At 40.7% G+C, this 24,376-nt stretch overlaps 4 protein-coding genes across 4 annotated transcripts; all 4 read left to right on the top strand.

Moving 5' to 3' along the window:
- Nucleotides 1-532: 532 nt before the first annotated feature.
- fbxo42 (F-box protein 42) lies at nucleotides 533-6,811 on the top strand. Its single transcript, XM_079217650.1, has 10 exons — nucleotides 533-639; nucleotides 1,586-1,865; nucleotides 2,081-2,197; nucleotides 3,038-3,172; nucleotides 3,760-3,913; nucleotides 4,027-4,137; nucleotides 4,548-4,644; nucleotides 4,858-4,914; nucleotides 5,035-5,151; nucleotides 5,260-6,811. Exons 2-10 carry the CDS (start codon nucleotides 1,592-1,594, stop codon nucleotides 6,292-6,294), a joined length of 2,097 nt encoding a protein of 698 aa, XP_079073776.1. The 5' UTR covers nucleotides 533-639; nucleotides 1,586-1,591; the 3' UTR covers nucleotides 6,295-6,811.
- Nucleotides 6,812-9,578: 2,767 nt separating this feature from the next.
- slc25a34 (solute carrier family 25 member 34) lies at nucleotides 9,579-14,365 on the top strand (the record flags this gene model as incomplete). The annotated part of the gene is made up of 5 exons (XM_079218956.1): nucleotides 9,579-10,079; nucleotides 12,192-12,257; nucleotides 13,069-13,221; nucleotides 13,331-13,465; nucleotides 13,576-14,365. The coding sequence occupies 5 exons, from the start codon at nucleotides 9,579-9,581 to the stop codon at nucleotides 13,753-13,755; spliced, it is 1,035 nt and encodes a 344-aa protein (XP_079075082.1). The 3' UTR covers nucleotides 13,756-14,365.
- Nucleotides 14,017-16,570, top strand: LOC306736705 (transmembrane protein 82-like; the record flags this gene model as incomplete). The annotated part of the gene is made up of 5 exons (XM_079218359.1): nucleotides 14,017-14,023; nucleotides 15,009-15,081; nucleotides 15,168-15,360; nucleotides 15,503-15,920; nucleotides 16,365-16,570. 5 exons carry the CDS (start codon nucleotides 14,017-14,019, stop codon nucleotides 16,568-16,570), a joined length of 897 nt encoding a protein of 298 aa, XP_079074485.1.
- Nucleotides 16,571-19,220: 2,650 nt separating this feature from the next.
- fblim1 (filamin binding LIM protein 1) lies at nucleotides 19,221-23,948 on the top strand. Its single transcript, XM_079218043.1, has 8 exons — nucleotides 19,221-19,319; nucleotides 19,678-20,047; nucleotides 20,789-20,940; nucleotides 21,507-21,600; nucleotides 21,699-21,868; nucleotides 22,448-22,626; nucleotides 22,858-22,978; nucleotides 23,067-23,948. Exons 2-8 carry the CDS (start codon nucleotides 19,702-19,704, stop codon nucleotides 23,175-23,177), a joined length of 1,173 nt encoding a protein of 390 aa, XP_079074169.1. The 5' UTR covers nucleotides 19,221-19,319; nucleotides 19,678-19,701; the 3' UTR covers nucleotides 23,178-23,948.
- The last annotated feature ends 428 nt before the right edge of the window (nucleotides 23,949-24,376 follow it).

The following is a 24,376-nucleotide window of genomic DNA, read 5'->3' as shown; positions in this document are numbered from 1 at the left end:
ATAGTAAAAGAAATTAAAACATGAACGCAGTCCAGAATAACAAAATAAATCGACAATAAAAATTTTGTAAAAAAATATGTACAGTTTTTTCAGGAATTTCTTAAATATTGTCAAGGAATGTGTATTTGGTTCTAGTGAATAGCAGATCAAATTACCTCTCGCCTATGTAATAGTCATTGATTCAGTTTGTTGTCTATTTTTGCAGTTTATCTCCTAATATGAACAACTACAAAGCGTGTATTATATTATACTAATTTGTTTTCCACATTTGTTTTCCATCAACGTCTGATAAAGTTACAGGTGGAGGAGACATCCCTTAATGTTCAAGGACCTGAAGAGTTTATTTCTTATTTTCTTTGCAACAATAAAACCAATTGGATAACCATATGGGGTTATTCTAACCTTTCCTTGGGGAACCGATGTGCCCACAGCAGCTGGGGCGCAGTGTTGGGTCCAGAGGACCCACCCTGGTACCACAGACCGTCTGCAGCCGTCGCTGTGCTGCGGAGGACGCTATTCACAGAGCGAAAGATGGCGACTGTTTGGAGCCTGCAGAGGAACCTCCGGAGCTGATACCGGGGGGGAAGGAGAAGACATATAAACAGCCAGAGCCCGTAATAGATCCCGTCGACAACAACGGTATTAAAAATCCTGCAGCAGTTAAGGAGCGACATTGACAACATGTATTTGACTTTAGAGGAGTTAATTCTCTGCTCGAGCTAACCGTAGCATAGATTATCAGCAGCAGATAACGGCTTGCTAGCTAGCTCATTAGGGTGTAACGTTAGAAGAGACTGTTGTCTTGAAAGGTTCTCGCGACATTAGGGTACTTAAGAAGTTGGGGTTCCCACATTTTGTCAAGCTGAGATACATTTTTAAGAAAACACGTAAGCTGTTGCTATAACGTTACGTCGTTAGCTTGAGACTCGTTCATGTTCGCTAACGTTAGCTTGGATGCTCGTGAGCAGTGAGCTCGCGCTAGCCAGTTCTAGCATGTATTCTCCAAGGAGCAAACGTTAAATCCAATAACATGTATGTATAGGTTAGTCGGTGTTTTGTAGCTTAAGCGGTTCATTGTTTACTTAACTTAACTTATCTTGAGTTTCATGTGTTTTCCTAGGTGGTTAGCTCTAGGTGGTATTTCGCTTTAGCGACCCAACATTCATTTGATATGTGATAGCTAACGACAGCTAGTTAGATGTAGCTAACGATATGAGAGGGACACCCGAGTCTAGAAAGGGCACCACCCGGTTCAGACAATGGATGTAACTATTAAGACTGATGATAACTAAATGCCTCAAAAATGTTATGGTGGTTAACGTCGTAGCTTTGTATGTTTCATGTTGTGTGTGTAAGACCAACATTTATTCAAATTTGTTCAAGGATTTATCCTCTATAAATGTGATTTGCAGAAATCAAATAAAGAGCATATAGGGCAGGATTGAAGTGGGTTAGGGTTAGTGTACTGAGTCTTCTAGGTTAAATTAAAAATAATTGTAATCACTGTAAAGTGTAGTTAAGTGTAGCCGGTGGCAAACATGCTCCTGCACACATATTACTAGCATGTCTCCCCATGTCTCAACAGACAATAATGTCCCGCTCCCATGATAATGAGGATGGATGCTTTGTTGCCATGGATACAGAGGACGATGGTGCGGGGCCTTCTGGGATAACTGAGGAAGAAGAGGCAAACATGGGGTCTTGCCGACAAGAAGGGAACATGGACTATGGTGCCAAAGGAGGGGGGAGAACAATGGAGGAGTTGCCAGAGGAAGTTCTTGAATATATTCTGTCCTTCCTCTCACCTTACCAGGAGCACAAGACCGCTGCTCTTGTATGTAAGCAGTGGTATCGCCTCATTAAAGGTATGCCTCATATTTACATAACCTTTTATGAAACTGAATCTTAAGGTGGACTGGTTAACCTTATAGTGGGTGAAAGTGTGCATTACACTACAAGCAGAGCAGTGAAATGGAGAGTCCTTGTTTCATAATGTATTTCAAATTGTAAAGTAATTTAAAAGCGCTCTTTATCCACTTCTTGGTGTTTCTGTTGCTTACTAATATTGTATCTCTTCTAGGTGTTGCTTATCAGTGCTACCATGGTTTCTTGAGAGCTGTCCAGGAGGGAAATATCCAGTGGGAAAGTCGCACATACCCATATCCAGGGACCCCGATCACTCAGCGCTTCTCACACAGTCAGTATATGCTGCTTTATAACGCTTCATGTTAGAAATGAGTTACACATCAAATATATAATATACACTGTCCAAAATTCTAAATTACAGAATTTCTGGTTATGCATTCAAAGTCTGAAAATGTTCAGATCAGTGTCAGTATTTTTCGCTATAAAACACAATCAAGAGGGGGGAAAAATGTGTTTGTGTATGTAAATATGTACAGATTTCAAACGCCAGTGACCAAAATTTCAGTGAGAATACATTTGATTTCCTACCTTGAATTAGATTATGAGTCCAGTGTGCAGTATATCAAATAGTGATTAGCAGTGCCAGTGTCAAATACTGTCGCTTAATGCACTGACATAATTTTTTGATTTATAATATCTAAATACAAAATCTGAATGTATTGTCAGACAAACCTAATTTTAAATTTCTAAGGATTGTTATGAAAATAATTCTACCCATACTGTAAACAACTATGTACAACGATTTCAAGCGGTCTTCTATTTACCCCATTAAATGTTGAATAGACCTATAGTTTTATAGCACTTCTCTAGTCGGCCAACCACTCAAAGGATTAAAATCAGGACTCACTAACATTCATACACCGTAGGCACAGCTACGGGAGCAATTTGGGGTTAAGTGTCTCGCCCAAGGACCCATCAACATCGGCTAGCGGAGCTGGGTATCAAACCGTCGATCCTCTTATTGAAGGACCCGGCTCATCCCTGATCCACAGTCGCCCACATTAGACAGGCTGGACACTGGTTTTACTGCTCTTGGCACACAAGCAAAAAAAGACACTCTAGACTGACTGTTTGTTAAAATTGCTGTAATTGTTCTTTGTTTGGGTTGCAGGTGCATGCTATTATGACTCAAACCAGTCCATGTATGTATTTGGGGGTTGCACTCAGAGTAGCTGCAATGCTGCCTTCAATGATCTGTGGAGACTTGACCTCAACAGCAAGGAGTGGATCCGCCCTTTAGCCTCAGGTACGAGTAGGTTACAAGCAGTAAAGGTCCACAGGAAACAGAAATCTGAGCCCCTTTTACGATATTTAGCTCTGGTAAAAACAAAACTCCATTTGGGGATTACACAAGGGGAAGAGGAAACCACATTAAGTAAATATAGTCGTCAGATGCTCAGCAGAAGCAGCTGAGTAGATGGTATTTGAAGATAAAAACAAAACAAAGAAGCACTGATGAAATGACATTGTAGTAAAATCATTTTGCTAGTGCACTTGCATTTTATTTCTGTAAACTTTAAATCTTATATTCCTTTTATGAAATTGCATGATAGAAATTATGGTTAAGACGTGTGTAAAAAGCATTTTCTGTGGCTATGAATCACAAAATTAACGTTATTTTTTTTGGCAACATTTGTCACATTTGTCGCAAAATAATTACACAGTTTTACTGCAATGTTTCCCATTTCTGTTCAGCCATTTTTACTTGTGGCATTAAGTTAGTCCGTCATCTAACTCCACTAGCTATTATTTGGTGGTATATATTCATGAGATTATTAATGTATACATACAACATCAGGCATATGTAGCTACATTTACTTTTTACTCTTCCAGGCTCTTATCCATCTCCTAAAGCTGGGGCGACTCTCGTGATGCACAAAGATCTGTTGGTGCTGTTCGGGGGTTGGACTCGTCCCAGCCCATATCCACTGCACCAACCAGAAAGGTTTTTTGATGAAATCCACACCTACTCTCCTTCAAAGAACTGGTGAGAGAGACTTCAGTACTGGGAGTTAAAGGATCAAGTTGTGACAAGTGACAGACAAACTTTGTACAGTTTAACTTTTGGGCATACTTTTCTCCATCCTTCTGTTTTCTCAGGTGGAACTGTATAGTAACAACACATGGACCTCCACCTATGGCTGGCCACTCTTCCTCTGTGATTGGAAACACCATGGTGGTGTTTGGGGGATCACTAGGAGCACGGCAAATGTATGAATGTATTACTTTTATTTAATTACAAACGATTCAAGCTTAGCTGCAAAGACGACGGGGCATCTAGTGTTTGCAACGGTGTTTCACCTTGTTTTAAAATAGTTATTGACTCCTCAGGCGACTGTGAGTATAGGATTTTCTGAGGTGATGAAGTTGCATCACTTTCAGTAACGACCACTAGTTACTCAGGTAAAATAGAGGAAAATAGACTAGAAAAAACAAACAGAGAGCTGGTACCTGGAAGCTGTTACTCGGCTCTTAGAAGACCTACACAGGTCTAATTTGACAAATCTGTTCAACATTTCTCGTAAGAGAGTCCCCAACCACACTCTAAATTAGATTTAAATTTAAAACCATACAAGAGTGTACCTCACCATGATGTCGTTCCCTCTGATGGTTCTGATCAGGAGTAATGAAGTCTGGATTCTGGACCTGGAACAGTGGTCCTGGTCCAAGCCACCCATATCTGGCCCATCACCCCACCCACGAGGAGGCCAATCACAAGTAAGGCTTCAACCTTCAAGCTAGACAAAATTAACCATTCCTCCTAGAATTATTGCTCATTTAAACTTTTCTTAACAAGGTCTGACAAAGAATTTTTTATTTACAGTGTCGCTAGAGTTTTGACCCTTGAAGACAGATTTTCTCTGCCAGAAACCTCCACTTAACATTTTTATATGAAATGAAATGACAACGTTTTACATGTATTCTTTCTAGATTGTGATTGACGAACAAACGTTGCTCATCTTGGGAGGCTGTGGGGGTCCTAATGCAGTAAGGTTTTATTTTCTCCGCTCTTATATCAGAACAACACCTCTATGTCTTCTAGAAAATGTTCCATGTGACTATAATTGACGGCAGTTTTGACTTACCCTGATGTTATGTGTGTTAAAGCTCCTTAAAGATGCCTGGCTCCTCCACATGGATGCACCACCATGGAGGTGGAAGCAGCTGCAGGTGGAAAACGAGGACCATGGGGCCCCTGAGCTGTGGTGTCACCCAGCTTGTAGAGTAAGTGTCTGCCGTAGTTGTAAATCTTATCCTACGCATGTGTATGTCTGAGCATAAGATTTATCACTAATGTGTCGTTTTTCTCTCATTTTGTTAATTTACCTCAAGGTGGGCCAGTGTGTGGTGGTTTTCTCACAGGCTCCATCTGGCCGTGCACCGCTCAGCCCGAGTCTTAACTCTCGGCCCTCCCCAATAAGTGCCACACCTGCCCCTCTGGGCTCCGAACCGCCTTCCCTGCGCTCCCATTCTCCTGTTCGGAGCGGTGCTGCCGGTGTTGTCCTGGGAGCTGTTGAAGAGGCTCCGTGTGTAAACGGCCGTTGGGGCACACTGAGACCTCGGCCCTCAGCGAGAGGAAGTGCCAGAGAAGGCAGCCCGTCCTCATCCCAACAGCCGTCTCCTTCACAAGGCCCAGACAGCCCTCCTCTTCCTCCACTTCCCCCTTTATTAAATGGATCTTCCCCTTCACCAAGGACCAGCCCGGCCCAGGCCGCATCTCCTTCCTCTCGCCCTCTCCCACCTGCCTCCACAGACTATGGCTGGGAGTCGCCTCTTTCCGTCGCTCACCACCCTGAGGTGCCCAGCACCAATGGCCTGCATACACCTCCTGCCGGCTCCCCACACACACCACCGGGAGCAGTGTCCCCTGCTGCCTTACGACGAGGCCTGGAGGCAGTGAAAAACAAATCTTCCTCATCTTTACCGTCTTCATCGCCTTCCACGCAGGGGGCTTCTCCTGGAGGAGGAAGTGGTGGTCCTCCTGGAACCCCTCCGTCTTCATCCTCCAGCCCTCCACAGGCTGCTGTAGCTGATGGACATGCTATTCCACCTATTGCACGGCGTCTAGGCCATCACCCACCCCAAAGCCTGAACGTAGGGAAACCTCTGTACCAGTCTCTCAACTGCAAGCCCATGCAGATGTATGTGTTGGATGTGTCTAGGGCCAAGTCTGTGGGGGTGGTGTCCTGGAGAGTTTATGGGAACGGGACTGCCGCTGCAGTTACAGGGCCTCCTGAGACCAGCCTTCACACAGTGGTACAGGGTAGGGGTGAGCTCATCATTTTTGGGGGCCTAATGGACAAGAAACAGAATGTGAAGTACTACCCTAAAACCAACGCCTTGTACTTTGTACGAGCTAAAAGGTAATGCAGCTCCAGGCGGGATTGGAAAGATGCTCCACCCTGTCACCACACAAGGGAATTGACACACAATGCCTTTTTCCTATAGAGAGGATTATGGGAAAAGAACATACTCATTATTAGATGTTCCACTTCATAAATTCACTATTCTCCCTTCTGCCTACTACAAACATTAAAAAATAAAACACTTTAACTACACTTTGATAATAATGTGTGCGTGTGTGGTGATTCGAGTGAACAGGATATTATTTTGTTGTTCCCCAAAAGGTGATCAGCCAAACGATAACTTTTCTGTTTGTCCTCTTCTGAACTCTTGGAATAGAGGAACTCTGAGATAACGGACGTAGAAACAATTGACGACTACCTTGCTTTTTGTATCACTCTTTAAGCCTGCAATGTTTACATTGAAAACAGTGTGAGTGTGTGTACGTGCGCACGGTGGTGGTTAAAAGTTGTTGACTAATGTGTGTCGGGGGCCATGGTGGGTCAGAGACGTGGCACTGTACTATAAACATAGTTATACAATAAAGGCCTCCATGTTTGCTCTGTCAGTGTTAGTATTCCTGCTGTGTGTTTGTGTTGATTAAATGTTTCTGCTTTTCTTTTGACAACTACATTAGTGGCTGTTGTAGATGTATTTTCCATCTTATCACACAATCTTCATCAGCAGATGGAGGGAGCAGAGTTGTCATAGATATTGAGATGTTTATAATTTATTTTTAGCATGAACTTTTGAATGCAACTTGTAAACAGATGAGAAGTATAGAAGCAAATTTTAAATATGAGATTTAATAACTACTCTTTGATATTTCCAGTAAGTAATTTCATGTCGTAAAAAAACATGATTTTAAGTTTCTTGGTCATTGCATAAATTTGCAAAATTGAAGTATCCATTGTTCAAAGAAATATAATACATTTGCTCAAATCCAGTAATTTAATCTAAGACTTCGAAGTTGACACAAAACAATAGTCACCAAATTTCAAGATGAAATTTGCCAATGCTGTACGTTTGGGCTTTTATCTTATTTATGTCCTATGGGAGTTATTGTAGCCTAATTACAAGTTATTCCATCCATCCCATATGACCTGAACGAGGCATTTCAGTCGCTCATCTGAACTCTTCCTTGGATCATGTGACAAACATTATGTTCAAGTTTAGTAGTCTGAAAGTTCATGTTTGAATTTAAAGTGAAGTTGACATACATTTTTAAATCCAAAAATAGTTTTTCTAGTTTTCTGTCTGAATATGCAATAAACAAACAAAACAAACAATTTGAAATAGCTAAATTTAAAATTACCTGGAAAACCGATATAGGGAAATTTAAACTGTAAATTCAGATGAATGTTTTTTTTAAGGTTTTCAATTGTTAAAGAATCCAATGCTATTTACACAATAAGATTGAATATTTAGTAATGATTCAATTTCACAACTTTAAGGTGTTCAGTTTACATTATAATATTAAAGTTTCCAGAAGAAGTCTTTAAAGGGATCAACAAACCCATCTGCTGAGGATGACCTTGTGAAACAATCGAAATCTCCTGGAGAGCAACACACTAATCCTTTTGGTGAGATTGCTTTAGGCAGCTGCTGTCTCCAAGATCAAGAATTAACTCTGTTGTTACTTTTGATGTATTCATTCAGAGGCCTTGGGAGTGAACTCTGAGTAGTTTAGCTGTAAAAGAGCGCCCCCTATTGGCTCCTTTGTATAAAGAAAAGGGCACATGGATGAGTCATTTCAACAAACTAGCATAATTTGTTCAAAATGTAATTGATAGCTAGAACACATGCTTTATTAAATGGTGTATTTGATAAGGGGACAGTGTACGGAGCGCCAGGGTTAACCAAGAGGCTATTTGTCATAGTCCCGAGAGGCAGATGTTACAAAACAAACCTAAAAACAGAAATAAGTATTTAAATATACAAGTTTATAAAATATTGACGCTTTACAATTCGTGCACAAACAATGAATAAAGTGAGAATATTAAAATACATAGTATCATCATTCAGGAGACATTGTCAAGTACTAACAAGACATGCAACACAGAGAATCACAAATTCAACACACACAAAGCAAATACAATGAGGGATAACTATGTTAAAATAGAATAGACTAAAGACAAGATTATGCTGCATTGTTAGACACTAAAAAAACATGTTTAGCTTCTGAACGATTTTTTAACAGAACTACCCAATAATCTCCCCGTTATTTCTATCTGTATGCTCAAAATATCTCTAAAACAGTCGTTCATGTAAGAATCTAATTGATTACATCATAATGGTGCCGAGGTAAAACAGCACAGGTTTGTTTGTTTTTGTTTCTGAGATTATCTACACTCTCTTCAGAAGATTAACCTTGTTTAGGCAGCGTGGATCCTGACCTCCTCTCTCCCCGAGACACTCCACGCCTCCTCTGTGAACAACAACCTTTTACCCAGAGAACTCCGATAGGCCCGGCGCGGGGGCAGTGCGGATCCCAGACGTGTGATTGGTGCAGACTCGAGGCCTCGGTGATGTGGCAGACAAGACTCAACACGTATTGGCTCTGGTGAGAGACGGTGGGAGGAGACCTTGACAATGAATGTGCTGAGGACACATGTTTACAATGATGGGGAGAGAGGAAGAATGGAGCAGCACAGGATCACTAGATACTGAGAGTTTTCTGAATGAAGTCACCAAATTCAAGAGCTTTTTATAATTCTTCAAAAGGCACGTGAGAAGAGTTTTTCTAATTGATTTTGTTAGCCTCTGGTACTTGTGCTGTGGCTTTGTGTAGTTGTATGCTGGTTTGAATGACTTAGAGTGGAGTGGAGTGGTGTGTGACCTGTTATGGACAGGTGATTTTGTGTGTGCAATTGTCTGCTCTTGAAAATGTTTAGTTTTATCAGGTGTAGTAGACAGGTCTGTCATGCGAGCTAAATCCTAATGTTTCCATTCCCACAGGACTCCTCTCCGTCTTCCTCTTGACCCATTTAAGAACACTATGTTCTTAGATGTAGGGCTGAGCCTTATGCAAACTTACCTGAACTCCACAATTAAAAAATGTTAATTCAACATGAATACATTCTCTTGCAGATGGTGCAGACGGTCAAGGAAGCTCCCTGAGAAAGTCCCCGCAGAAAGACACCAAAGAGGCACATGTCACAAGAGAAACATGCAAAAAGATGTCAAATGAGCTATCACAAATGCTAGCAGCATTTCTTTTTGACTTCATTGTTGTGCACCAACCCTAACACACTGACAAAAGGGGGACAAGTCATTACAAGAAGTGACAGAACAAACACTTCCCAGAGATGACTAGTGCTGAGCTGCTAAACACTCCACCAGACGAGTCTGCATTTGATGCCCAGCTCTCCCCCAGGATGGCATCCACTGTGTCCGCTGTGCCCCGCGGCGTCCTCAGACCCTCGCCACCTCCTGCAGCTGTCTGGCCTCCTCTGGACTTTGCCCTGGGTGCTCTGGCCTGCTGCGCTGCCTGTGTGTTCACCAATCCCCTGGAGGTGGTGAAGACCCGTCTACAGCTTCAGGGAGAGCTGCGTGCACGGGGGTCCTACCAGAGACACTACCGCGGAGCCCTGCAGGCCCTCTGGGTGGTGGGCCGCACAGACGGTCTCCGGGGCCTGCAGAAGGGGCTCTCAGTCGGGCTGATGTACCAGAGTGTGATGAACGGCGTGAGACTGGGCACCTACTCCTACTGTGACGCTCTGGGTTTCACCTCGTTCCACGGGGGCAGTCTGCTGTCAGGGGCCGGGGCCGGGGCGCTGGGGGCCTTCATTGCCTCTCCTGCCTACCTGGTAAGTTTAGTAAAGTTTCTCCTTTTATTGGCTCTTCTATCGCAGGGTGACAGGGTGTATGTCTGTGAGTCGACCAAATGTTGTACGAGATATCAGCCATGATGTAATTTTGTGCTGTGTGTATATGCCCAATAGGTCTTTAACTGAGCTTAATAGGAAACTGAAAGCCTCCGTACCACTGAGTGTTTCATCCGATTAGGTCACACTCAACAGACCTGATCTCACACACACACGTTAAAGAAAACCCCAAAAAGTTAATTAACAACCAAGCTACAGACGTAAAGACGACAAGGAAGCTAATATGGAAAGACAATATGAGTAATTGTCCTTTGTGGCAAGCTTCAGATATATTATGCAAAAGGTTTCAGAGTAATACTTTTGTTATGCCATCAGACCCAACTGTTTAAATAGTACCAACACAGTGGTCTCCAACTTCAACCAGAAACCAGTCCACATTGGTGGGTCTAAATCTTCATATGTCAGCTTAGTAAACATCAATGGGCTCTATTGTAACATTACATAACATTATTGATTTACAAATATCCACATACTGGTATTTGCTGTAAAAAGACTGTACAGTTGTAAGATGCTCATTTGATTTGTGCATTTAAATCGCTTCAGAAAGGGATTCTTTCGGGACCATGGACAAGAGAAAAAATTACAGCGCCCAATTACTATTACAATGTACAATGTGGATACGTCAGTATTGATTAAATATAGAAAACGTATCAACCTATTCTTTAACAATAACTTTTTGGGGTATTGTAAAGGGCAATGCTACGAAAGGAAGTTTCAAGGGAAAACATGGTAAACAACATCAACTGTGTGAAATAAACGAGGGGTGTCACACTTTTAATGAAATAAAAGAAACAAATTTGGAAAACCTAAATGATATAGCTACATACTTTATTCACCCCAAGGGGAAATTTGTTTGTGGTAGCAGCAAGCAAAGAAGACACACAAATATTAGGTATGAAAAATACTCAATATATATATACAAAACAGCAGAGCGTATTACATTTAAGAAAATTAAACAATAAAAAAGGTGCAAAAATGCAAAGTAGATGCAGTGTACATGAAGTGTATATAAGTATATACAGTGAAATAGAAGTATGAACAGTGACATTGATTCAAACATGACATTGCAAACCTTCTGCATTTGGCCTAAATAATAATTCTGTAAATCATTACATCTGAGACACGAGAGCGAACCAGCTAGTTTCACATGTGTCTCAAATGTCCGACATCTATTTGTATCCAGTTTGAGAACATTACATGGGTGTGTGTGGTTAGTCACAGATGACGTCTAATCTAGTTTAAACATCAACCAATATTATCTCAAGCTAAATGAACCATATCCTGTCCATATGAATGAGTCATATATTTGTATTATCCCTCTGCCCCTCAACCTGTCAGGTCCCATTCAGTTTTGTTTGTCAGATTACATGCAGACTCACTCTGCATCTATAAAACCAGAATAGAATCATAATGCTTCAAATGTCACCGTCTCGTGATTTAAAGCACATTATGTGAATGTTCTCTGCACGTCCCTTCTCATACAAGAGAAGTGCTTTTGCTTTTCTGCCTCAGCTGTCATTTAAAACCACCTCCAGCATTTTGCACCGTCATGGAAAGACCGTATTGTTTTACAACACGTTTATCTCTCTCTCTAAATATAATCATTCACTTTGCTTCAACCCACTCACTGATGCCAAAATATACATTCCCTCCTAGCTCCTTGCTGTTGGCAGTGAGTGAAGGAAAGGAAGGTTGGCTGAAGGTTATTTTATTGACATTCTGCATGAGATCGAGGGGAGAGACATCTTGGTTTTGTGCGTGTCAAAACTGTTGTTTGAGCATTCAGGTTTTGTGTGAATGAATCACTGAGGAGTTATTAAAGACAAGTTAGTTTTAGTGTTGTATATGAATCCCACCTGGTAAACATTGGCAGAGTTACCTCTAATTGTTGCATAACACATGCTGGCATCTGACTGAGACATATCAGCCGAGTGACAACAAGTCTGGTTTGTTTGTGCTTGGATAGATTTTTGGCACAGTATCTAGTTCAGTCTGAATGCTCATTTAACCTTCTGTGCTGCATTTGCTTCAAAGGTGAAGACCCACCTGCAGGCTCAGAGTGTGGAAGCCATAGCCGTAGGCCACCAACATAACCACCTGGTAAGTCCGACATGTTCAAAGTAAGACACGCGAATACACTGTATGTTGTTTTGTCAAAGTAACTATGGACCACACTGAACATACTTCAATATAAGTAAAAGTATGCAAATATTACTTGAAAAGTAATGCAGATTGAAGTGTTATATTATTTTATATTATTGATTTTACACTGCTGACACATTTAAAGTAGAAGCAGATAAGGTCCACCCACACAGGTGCTTTCAGTTAGTGCCTAATTAGACGTTCTCTTCAGATTGTATAGGTGTGGATTCACTGCACTTGATTTACAGCTCCCTCGCCCTTCTGCTGGTTATGCTGAACCTGTTAGTGTAGATCATCTTTTCCTGTTATAATTATCATCTGTCAAATACATGTGTTTTTAAAAAAAGATTAGAATTTCCCTCTGAAATGTACTCAAATTGAAGTATAGAGTTGTATGAAATGGAGATACTTAAGTACAATATAAAGATATTTCTACTTGAATAAATGTACATCGTTACATTCCACCACTGATAGATACTGTAGTGTGTACTTTGGTGTTTAAACTTTGTACTGATGCCACGTAATGTTCATGTATAATTTGTAGTGGTAGATAAAAACAAATACTGCGCTGATCATGAGACCCAGTGGTCTCAATGCACAATAAACACGTAACATTAGCGCTTTACTATTTTGCACTGATATGACTCAAAGTTATATGCATGAAAACAGCTTTTCAATCCACCAGAAACATATTCCTATCACCTAATGATACACTCGAACATTAGTTGTGGTCCAACACACCAATGCCTTTTGTTTTCTTCCATTTCAGGGAGTCTCTGATGCCTTCGTTACCATCTATAGAAGAGACGGTTTAATTGGTCTTTGGAGGGGAGTGAACGGGGCTGTGCCTCGAGTGATGGTGGGATCAGCTGCTCAACTTTCAACCTTCACCTCGGCCAAGGAATGGGTGTCACATTCCCAGGTATATGTGATAAACAGTTGGCATTTTTAAAGCACATGTTCCAGAATAGTTGCCGTCACGCTTATCAGCCAAACGTCCGTTCATAATCAGTTACTTTCTTATCTTGCAGTTGTTTAGTCCAAACAGCTGGCTCACAGTTTTGATCGCTGCCATGATCAGTGGAGTCGCTGTGGCGATCAGCATGACACCGTTTGACGTCATTAGTACACGACTCTACAACCAGCCAGTGGATGAGTTGCGTAGGGTGAGTTTAAGCGACCTCTTTTCATCAAATTCCTTGTCCTTTCAACAATGGCACAAAAGATTAACCAGATACATACTAAGACTTACTGTTTTCCTTCTCTGCCTGTTCAGGGGCGTTTATATCAAGGATTTTCAGATTGTATGCTGAAGGTGTGCCAAGCCGAGGGCCTGCTGGGGTTGTATAAAGGTATGGGCCCTGTCTTCCTGCGTTTGGCCCCACACACAGTGCTCAGCATGCTATTCTGGGATCTGATGAGGCAACAGACGGTGAAGGACAACCAGAGCCGGTGAAGGACAACCAGAGCCGGTGAAGCACAACCAGAGCCGGTGAAGCACAACCAGAGTCGGTGAAGGAACTAAAACATCCCGATCATCCTGCGCATGAGTGACTGGAATCTGGACATTGAATTTAAAGCAAATGTTTGACATTTTGGTAAATGTGTTTATTTGCTTTCTTGCAGTCAGTAAACAAGTGTATTTCCTAAAATGTTGAACAATTGCTTTAAGTGAGACTCACTCTGTCTGGCAAATACTGCACAAACTCCAACAAATATGTCCTGTAAAAATGTCAAATATATATGCTGTTGAACTATCAGATTTAACTTTAATACCTCAAATGATGAATTTACAAGCAATGGGCTTTCATGTGTCGGGCCGCAGCAAAGATGAAATGAGAGAAATGAGACCCATGTGCTTGCAGGCATATCAATGGAGTGCCAATGAGATCAAGAAAAATACTGGATTAATAAAACATAAACTATGTGTTGTTTATGGTATGCGTGCTGTCACAGTTTAATATATCATTCTAGTTGCCTTGTAGGAAAGAAAAACATCTGATGACATTGATATGAGGTTTTTATGTACAGAAATTCTACCTACAAGTACTTCCAGCCTTTGAACTGCATTTGAAAATAATAATAATAAAGTTTTTTCTATGAAAAGCATTAAATACATTTGGTTTTGTATCTTCTTGGACACAAGTGCTGCATATTTTAAATGCATGATATCTAAGACGCATTGTAAGCAGTGTGCTTTTATTTAAAACCATTTAAAAGGTTTCTGATTGCTCTGTTTTTGAAAAGAGTCTCACATTCTTTCATCAGAAAATGATTAGACTGACAACCATTCACTAATCACATTTGACCTCTGGACCTGAGACACAAAGCACTCCCAAACCTGATGAGCAGGAGGAAATGAAGGCAATGGTCTGGTTAACAGGAATTCAACATTAACTTGAAGTTTCTGATGAGGTTCTCAGATTGAAGTAGCATGAGCCAGAGATCACAACATTTTTGTGTGTGTCCTTGTTGAGATATTACAAGGAAAACATAAACATGTTTTTTTCCTTCTCCTGGATCACGGGAACTTCTGAATTGACATTTTTAAATTCAAACCTAATAGACTGTTTTTTTCAAGGTGAGTTGACGGTATGTTTTTCTTCTTCACGGCAGTAAAAAATAAACACTAAATTTTCAGAGCCTCTGTGTAAAGTAGTCTTTTTTACATGTAATGTTTTTGACTGTAATGTTATTTATTCTTTAAAGGGCTTGTGGGCGCATGTGGAATATCAGTGCTGTGCCATTTGATGAGAATTTACAACCTTATTCAAACATGCAGGTGAGCGTATTCCTTAAAAAGGGGCGATAAAGTACATCGTGCATTTAAGCTCAGTGTATTCATGTCTAATTTTCCCCTCGACACAGTGATTCTGAGACTGAAGCTGAAAGCAAACAGAGGCCCTTCTCAGCTAGCAATCTTCTGAGAGGGAACTGGATAACATGTCTGCAGTTCTGGATCCTGACGGTCCTCCTGTCTCTGGTGGGCTCGAGGGTTTCCTCTCTGATAGTGCTGGAGTTTTCTCTCAGAGCGGTTTCTGCCTGGGTATCAGCAGGACTGGTGAGTTATACACAAACAGAGCATCTGATAATTCATTGATTTAGACTTGTTTTATGCAGTTTGTTCTTGTGTTAGACATAACGCTATTTCTACACTGATTTTAACTCATTTCACCCACACTCTTGTATCTATGTGAACTAAGGATGCCAAAGGCAGAGGCCTAGACCTACTCCTGACCCAGTGCCAGTTTTCCCTGGGATGCGGCCTCACCTGTACTCTGGACTTCCTCCATCAGGGGGCTCCACACAGCTCCTTCAGCTTGTTTCTGGCAGCTGCTCTCAGCTGGGCACTAGCCAGTGCCAGCCACTGTGTGTGGAGCCATGTGGCCAAACTCTACCCACTACATAGCAGAGAGCGCTACTGTGGGAAGTGCCTCACCCTCCTGGCCACTGGACACACCATACTGGCTTCAGTACAAAGAGCGGTTGTCTTGGCCTTTGCTGTAGCAACTGTGGCTTCCACCGCTACGGTTTATGACCACTTCCTGTCACAGAAAGATGCTCTCAAGTTTTGGATTCCATTGACACTTTGCTACACCATGTTGGTGGTCTACATTCAAGGTGATTGTCTGGTCAACTAAATGGGAAATGAAAATGTCCTTTAGGAAGACTTCTGGAGGAAGAAACATCTGAAATTAGGTTAGATAACTAGTTTGGTCCCCCAGCACAGTGACCGATAACAAAAGATTCAAGATATTTTTATTGTCATATGCACAGTTAACAGAGTTACTCTGTACAATGAAGTACAAAAAAGACACAACTCAGTCAAGTAACAGCAGACACCAAATTAAAGTAAAAAAGAAAGGCCATAAGTGATGCAACAGAAAATTGGACCAATAAAATAATCAATATAAAATGAGACCATAAAAAACAATCCATATGTGACAAACCATACAAAGGATTTCAAAAGCAAAACCCAGGAATCTCAGAAAACAGTACCATGTCACACTGCACAAAAGATCTCTTATCGTTATTAAACAACGTTTGGTTTTTCATTTTGCACAGACGATCAGCAGAGGCAGACTGGCAAGGAGGTCCTGCTGCACACTGTTATGCTGCGACTGGGAGCCTTACTGGTGCTTATGTTGACAGTGGGCAACTGGTCCGATGTCCTGCACGTCCTCATCACTTTCCTGGGTGAAGCGGTCTGCCTGCTGCCCTCTCAGGACCTGCTGAAAGCTGCGTTAAAGGTTTTCCACTCAGTGATTTAATAAAGATATTCTGTGGTTCCTTTTTTTTGCATTTACACTGCAATTTATACAACATGACTATTTCTGAATGTATTGTATAAATGTATAGAAATTACATTTAATTGTCATACTTCACTTTTAGGAAGGAGAAGACACAAGCTTGAGAAAACATGAACAGAGGTCCAGTCGCAAAACAAAGGAAAAGATCATCAGATGAAAGATACCGGAAATCTACCTCAAATACCAGAGAATACCTCAAATGTCAAACTGTGCCAATACTTGATGAATAATAAAAATATAATTTGGGCCACGCTTGGGATAACTTGTGTATTTATCTGTTATTGAGTCTGGTTTTAAAGAGAAGCAAAGCATGAGGAGTTTGTAATTTCGCACCATAAATAAGCTGCTGTTTTATTTCCAGTATTAACTTGAAGATTTCGCTAAATGTGATTATTGTTATTATGTTGTTTTGAGTACTCATGTATATGGAAGCCAAATACATTAACAAGTACTGTCAGGCTACATATATTGTACTGCAGATGTGTTTTATTTAAATCACACAGCATTATTATAACAAGCCAAATAAATTAAAGCCGTTGATTAGAATAGAGATGAGCATGAAACATACACAATGTAAACAGAATAAACCTCCACCAGTATGAAGGTACAATCTTCAATATGGTCAGGGATGGGGTCAAGGGCTTTTTGAGTCCCTTTTTACATATTAATTCTAGATTACCTTAAATTGATCAGATATTCTACACAACTACACATTTTCGGAGATGTATTCTTTGAGAAATACTTCCTTCATGAATAATACGTGAAACACAGTGATTAAGAGCAGATAAATAGGTCAGTAGAGTGACCAAGAGATACATTTATCAGTTTACTAGTCCTCCTTTGAAAACAGTTGTATAATGTATACTTATAAATTATAGAATCCAGTGACTTTGTGATCTTTGTAAAGTTTGAGGAAAATAATGATGTCATAGCAATTTTTGAATTTTTTTCAACAGAAAGCTTGCATGACAAACAGGAGGTGTGAAGTTTTAAGGAAGTGGGTATGAGGCAGTGGGGGTGTAATGAAGTACATTATCCAGTCGCATTATGAGAAGTGTAATCTTGCTTTTTTAGAGCTTTAACTAGAAGTCAGAATACTTTAGCCTCTGTCTCTCACATTCTCCTTAACTGTTTTGTTTAGTAATCTTACTCCCACATGAGGTATTTTGATGAAGTAACAGTATTTCTCCATGAGAAGTAGTTTTTCAACCCCTGCAGATGTTTGCAGTTAGGAAATCAACATCAATTCGAATTTGTGAACATGCATTTGTCATTGTTTCTCCCTGTTTCTTTCCCTTCCTTCTATTACAAAAGTTGTCCAGTAGATAAACTGAGGGTTAAAGTAAAAAAAAAAGAAGAGTGATTTAAAAAGCCATGCTGCAGAAGCAGTGAAGAGGTTCAGAGGGTTTAATGAGGATTTAGGCTGTTGGGGGGGCGGAGCGCGGAGGTCTGGGGATTGTGTCATCAGCAAGCATGCTCCCTCCTGCAACCGTGACATCACTGCAGCATTCCTTTCCACAGAGCTGAAACAACAGAGACCCCCATCACTCTCCTCATCTCCGTCTCCTGTTAACCCTCTCTCTTCTTCCACACTGACCCACATTCAACATGTAGTTTCTTACTCTATCCTCCCCTTTTGACTCTCCGGAGGGGAGGAGACCGTACAAGATTTTGCTCCGGAAACTAACCACAATATTTGCTGATCAGCAGACCTGATATTACTTAGACTCACTCTGGTGGACAGCACCAAACACAACAAAGCAGCTTGTTCATAGCTCTCACAGACACTGCCCCCCTGCCCCCCTATCCTAATACACCAATATCTCCTCTTGCACAATGCCCTGATTCATTGCACTGTAATGCTACGGCTCCTTTACGGCTCCTTTCAACCAGAGAAGCTCCATCAGCCGAGCCTGATGAATTCCACCACATATTATCAGACGTCGGTGGGGCACAAATGGAAGCAATGCTATGAGACACTGATAGTGAGTCAAGGCTAAAGTGATATAATGTAGTGGGGGAAGGGAAGAAGGAAAGAGGGAGAAGAAAAAAGGAGGCAGACTCAATGAGGGAGGTAGGGGAAATAAAGCTGACAGAACAATAAGGCAGAGCTGCACAGGAGAGAGAAAGAGGACAGTTTGAGATAGAGAGTTGCTGGAAAAGGCAGGTACAGTCACATCCTGCTGGCATGCAAAAAGATAAAGGAGTGGGAGGTGCAAGTGAGTGTATTTAAGGGCAAAGACCTAATGAAATAGTTTATGATGTTTTTTTCTTTCATTTGTAAAAAGTCTGACTGTTTTCCTTTGGTTAGTTTGCCCAACTGTTAACTTGCATGACTTTCTTTGTGTGTCTAAGTGCATGCATGCCACTGTGTTTGTGTGTGCCTGCCAAGTTTTCATAGTAGATGCATGTGTCATGTTTTTTACTGCACTTTGCCCGAGATTAACTGTTCACCTTTTACGGTCGGGAGGGAGGTGGTATTGTCAGTCAGCCAGAGAAGGAGGAGGGGTCGACGGACGAGAGAGTCTGGGAGGGAGGTGCAGAAGGAAAAGGAGTGGCCTTCTGCTGATAGTCTCCCTCTCTACCGGAGTAAAGTCTTCTCTCAGTGGCAGCTTACAAGAGGGAAAACACACCAGAAGTTTTGAGATACAGAGCAGGGAAGGAGAAAGAGGAAAAGACTGAGCTGCCTCCAAACCACATTTTCTCCCAGGTATGTAATGCCAGCTCACAGCCAGAGTCAGTGGGTTTAAAGGAAACAAATGATTCAGATTTGTGCTTTCTCTAAAACCATTCATTATAGGTAATGAGAGCTGTGAGTGTGTGAGTTTATCTTTCTAAAGTGATAGTGAGCGCACCCACAAAGTTGACTGAGAGGGTGTGTACACTAGATTCAACACTATTGCGATGATAGGAATACAATGTGTCAAGTTCAATATCATTATGTCTTTTTCTTACACTCCAGTTGGTCAAGATCAAGTAGTGTAGTGTGTTTTCTATGTTTCCATAGAACTATAAAGCATTGCAAATAGTCTTGAGTGTAGATCATAATGGTTCTGTCCTCCTTATAGGCTGTATGTGGGTTGTATACAGTCATGGCATCAGCAGCTCCACCAAAAAGGATAGTGTCTTCTTTCTTCATCACTCTGGCTGCTCCTCATCGAGCCACTGTAACACAGCAGCAGCCCGTCCTCCAAGCTCACAGTGGTGCAGTTAGAGACAAGCCGCACACTGCTGTACGTGTTAGCCCAAGTGACAACGTCCCTGCCGTCAAACACAAGAAAGAGGACGACCAGCAGTCTGAGTCCTATAGCAGCGCAGACCGCAAAGGCCGGACTTTTACGGGGACCACGGGCCAGACTTCAGACCCTCAGAGCCCAAAACCTGCCCAACCCGGACCCAGCAGAGGAAAGCTGCAAGGAGACGACAGAGGTGCTGCAGGTATTTATGACAACACCTATTTTTCATCTTAGATTTAAGCACCTGAAATACATGCAGAAAATGACGCTATATGTAACTGATGCCATTTGGGCCTGGCTGACCTTTATAATATGTTTTGGACCTGTCCTTCCATAACTTTGTTTTAGAAGTCTGTTTTTTAATTATTTGTTGAGGTGGAGGGATTCCCAAACTATACGAGTGCTGCTCATTTTAGGATCCTCCCCAAATACAAATGAGATTGTATTTTTCTTGCCATTACAAGACCTCTGATATTATTTAAAGGTTAACATCACACATCAGAGTCTGTTTACAAGGGGAATAATACTGAATATCTGAAGAAAAAAAATTAGGAAATGCTGATAATTTGCCTCAGGTGATGTGACTTGAGTTAGAGTTAGAAATAAGTGAGTTTAGCAGATTGCTGTAGTCCACTCTCCTTCTCAGCTCGAGGCAAGACAAGCTGCCAGCCTAACACCACACACTCTGACCAAACTGTCAGCAGTCAAGCTGTACTGTGGGTATTAGGCACCCAGTTGTGACAAGGAAGAAGAAAGTGTGGAATAAAAAAGACAATATCAATCGTTATATTTTTAAACTGTCCATCTCATCATCATCATCGTTATTATTTTCTACTTACTGTATTTTTCTGATTTTCAGTGATTACTTGACACTTAAATAAAAAGCATTTGTATAAATTGCTACCAAGTGATTAAAAATAATGTTTTTTTTTTTGTCAAACAGATCTCTTCCCTCCTCCTCCTCCTGCTGCTGCACTGCCTTCATCCCAAGGAACATCGCTCTCTGCAGAATCAGCACTTCCACCACCTCCTCCTGCCCAGACGCTTCTCTCCCACCCTCTGACGCCAGGTCAGCAGCCAGTTTACAACCGAGAGGTATGCAGACTTCTGTCCCAGTTGCATCACTCAAACGTGCATGCCTACCACTGTTATTTACAGTTTTAAACACTTGATCCCACTTTTCCTCAAAGTAATTTCTTTTCCCTAGGAAAAGGATTACAACTTTCCACAACCTTTACAGATACTGCGTTATGCTGTGCACTGGTTGGGACGAATAATCTGCTAAACACATTATGAAGAAAAAACTATTGTGTTTTAGATATGACTGAATGATTAAAAACACTTTGTGAAGGAAAATGTGTGCAGTTCATAAACACTTTCCAAGCTGTAGATACCTATATACACTTAGTTCCTATCATTGTAGGCACATCTGTGTGCAGAAACAATGATGCGTTGACCAGGAAAATGGGCTGATTTACAGCAGGAGGTCTAATAATACTTTCTCTTTCTTGTAACTATACAATGCATCCAATGTTTTATTCATGTTTGGTTTGTGTTTTCAATATATTTTTAGAGGCTCCTCATATTTGTATTTCTGCAAAGAAATGTACTTATTATTATAGGTTTAATTTAGGTTTGCATTAACAATGTGCTTTACGCAGGCGGAAACAAGCACACCATCTAGTGGGTTAAACCAAGAGGAACAATCCCATGGGATCCATAAAAATGGCCAAGGCACGAGCAGGGAGAGTAGAGGTAACAATATCTCTATGTACACATTTACCTCTTAAACAATACACAATACACATATAAATGTAATCCGCTTTTAAATTTGATGTTTGTGTTCAATGCAGATGTCTGTGGCTTCTGCCGGAAACCCGTGGCTCCTTCTGAACCTGCAATCGAGGCCTTGAACAGGACGTACCATGACGGTTGCTTCCAGTGTCGATCTTGTCACATTCCCTTGGCTGGCAAACAGTACTACAACAAGGCAGGCATCCCACTCTGTGAAGACTGCTACCAGGTAGATCAAAGTCAATACAGTTACACTCCAGAATGTTATTAAAGCTGCAAATATAAATTACAATCTTTCTCAAATTTTGCATTATTATTTTTAGCTGTTTTCCAAAGACCGCTGTGATGTTTTTTTTAATTGTGGTTCTCCCAAACCCTCCAGTAGCCATTGGTTTACCTTACTTTTACTATAGCATTCAAATCAACCTGCCAGACTTGAAATAACTCCATCACAGTCAACTTGTGTCAGCTGTTTTTAGTGTCAATGTTTTGTTAGTACACAGTGTAATTAGATTGAATTCAAGTCTAAATGAAATGTAAAAAATAAAGGTAGCAAAGATGTTCATTGTAAAGAAATGACCTATCCGCTTTGTATTCTTTGCAAAAATGATCAGAAGCCAAGTGCTGCTTGTAAAGTGGAACAAACTAAATAATGTATTGTTTAACACTATGCTGTCTTTTGGAGAATGGCCAACAGTCACACATGAGGTATACGTGGTTTGTAGTGAATGAGTTAAACAGTGGAAGATGTGTTATTGTCTTTTAATACTGAAATGTATTCCACTAACCATTTATTTCTGTCTCTTAGGCAAGCCTAGAGCTTTGCTGGGCATGTGGGGACGTTATCACAGACCATGTGATCCGTGCACTGGAGCGAGCGTACCACCTTTCCTGTTTTACCTGTGCAACATGCAAACAGCAAATTGGGGAGAAAGCTTTTGCTCAGGGAGAAGTTGGAGAAGTTTATTGCCTCCAGGACTATTACAGGTATGAGCGTTAACAATTGTGGCAAGCATCACATGAAAAACGTCCACCAAAGAGGTTTTGTGTAACATTTCCTGAGATAATACATCAACAAATTGCTTTTGAAGCCGTTCTAATGTGTAAATCACTTTCAATTCAGGTTGATTTATTGCCAATGTGGACCTAAAACACAAGGTGGCAAAACTCACTCTTACTTTGCCTCATTTTCTTTGCACTAAAATGTTGTCTTTACAGGAAGTATGCCCCAGTGTGTTACGCCTGCAACCAGCTAATCATTCCAAAAGAAGATGGCACTGACAGCTATAATGTTGAATGCTTGGGACACTCGTACCACGAGAACTGCTACAGATGTGAGGTAGGCATTCTGCAAGCAAACAGTGTTTACTGGTACACACACGCACAGTTATCATCACTCGATAAGTCTTTTTTTCTATTTTATGCAGATCTGTGTCATCCAGCTCTCTCCTGAACCAAATGAGCATGGCTGCTATCCTTTAGATGAGAAGCTGCTGTGCAAATCGTGCCATCTGAACCTGGTTTCTGGGCAGCACTAACACTGGCCCTACAGCCTGAGATAAACTGCAGCTGATGGAAAAGTGCCACAAGTCTGGGTTCAAAGAGATGGGAGACTTTTCACTGGCAATGTGCATGACTCTGGAATAACAATGTCACACATCTTTTTCCAATTGAACAAAACATTTTTTTTTTACAATATATCATGCTTTCTGAAGATTCTCCTTTTATTCTTTTCTACTTGATAATTTTGCACTCAATAAACTACCAAATGCACCAAATATATTTATGCAATTGCAAAAACGTATGGCAAGAATTATTTGAATTCTTGTAAATCTCAATCAGTAAACTGTTTCTCAATCACATTAATCCTTTATATAAAAAATACACTTTATATTAAAATTGTTTTGTATAAAAGTAAACTAATATATTTTATCTTAAAGCAGGCTCCAACATTGCATTTGTTAAATTACACACACTATTAATAAGTATTAAGATAAGAAAATTGACTACAGACATTAGAGATTGTAAAATAATGTGGAACAGAGCACAATAGTACTTCCTAAAGCACTCATTGTGGACCAAAACTAGAAGGTGCTTTTGATGCGATAGCCCTCACGTTTTAACACGTAAAGAGCCTCACTGGGCCTTCATTGACTATTTTTGCCTCAACAATAGAACTATTCACAACATTATTACATTAAAGTCTCCGTCAATTTTTTATTTTTTTTATTTATGTTCTGTATCTAAAAATTACATGTTTGTGGAATTATATTGCTTTGTATCATAACATTTATTAAAACATTTTTCAGAAAAAATTGTCAGCATTTACGTTTTTTATTCAACAAACTTTGTATTTAGTATATATTGCAATGTTGCCAGCCCCTTATCTTTTCTGTCTAGTCTATATTTAGAAAGAAATTAAAGGTTGAATTAATACAAAATAAAGCACCCCCCCTGATCATTTAATACACTCTATTCCGCCATTAGCTGCTGGCTAATATTATCAAGGTTGAGGGAGATATTGTTGTGAGATTAATGAATTTCTTTGCTTACTTTATGAGTCTTCTCTACTTGTGATACTGTTAAATTAATATTTGCCATCATCACTTTGTGGCCACAGTGGCCGTTGTTCAGCTAAATGTAGTCTCACTCTTGTCCATTAAATCAAATATGTTTTTAATGAGAGGTCAAAGGTGGGCTCAGGTGTTGAATGATGGCGGGAATCTATTCTGGTGAC

This window comes from Taurulus bubalis (assembly GCF_910589615.1).
Source record: "Taurulus bubalis genome assembly, chromosome: 5".
NCBI classification, from domain to species: Eukaryota; Metazoa; Chordata; class Actinopteri; order Perciformes; family Cottidae; genus Taurulus; species Taurulus bubalis.
Note: the sequence above shows the minus strand (reverse complement) of the source record. Positions and strands in the feature narration are given on the sequence as shown.

Bases quoted from the DNA above. Each gene is read 5' to 3' on its own strand.
- fbxo42 (XM_079217650.1), top strand. From the start codon at position 1,592: ATGTCCCGCTCCCATGATAATGAGGATGGATGCTTTGTTGCCATGGAT. The intron at 3,173-3,759 runs GTACGAGTAGGT...TTACTCTTCCAG, and splicing joins GATCCGCCCTTTAGCCTCAG to GCTCTTATCCATCTCCTAAA. The intron at 4,645-4,857 runs GTAAGGCTTCAA...TATTCTTTCTAG, and splicing joins CACGAGGAGGCCAATCACAA to ATTGTGATTGACGAACAAAC.
- fblim1 (XM_079218043.1), top strand. From the start codon at position 19,702: ATGGCATCAGCAGCTCCACCAAAAAGGATAGTGTCTTCTTTCTTCATC. The intron at 21,601-21,698 runs GTAACAATATCT...TGTTCAATGCAG, and splicing joins CACGAGCAGGGAGAGTAGAG to ATGTCTGTGGCTTCTGCCGG. The intron at 22,627-22,857 runs GTATGAGCGTTA...TTGTCTTTACAG, and splicing joins TGCCTCCAGGACTATTACAG to GAAGTATGCCCCAGTGTGTT.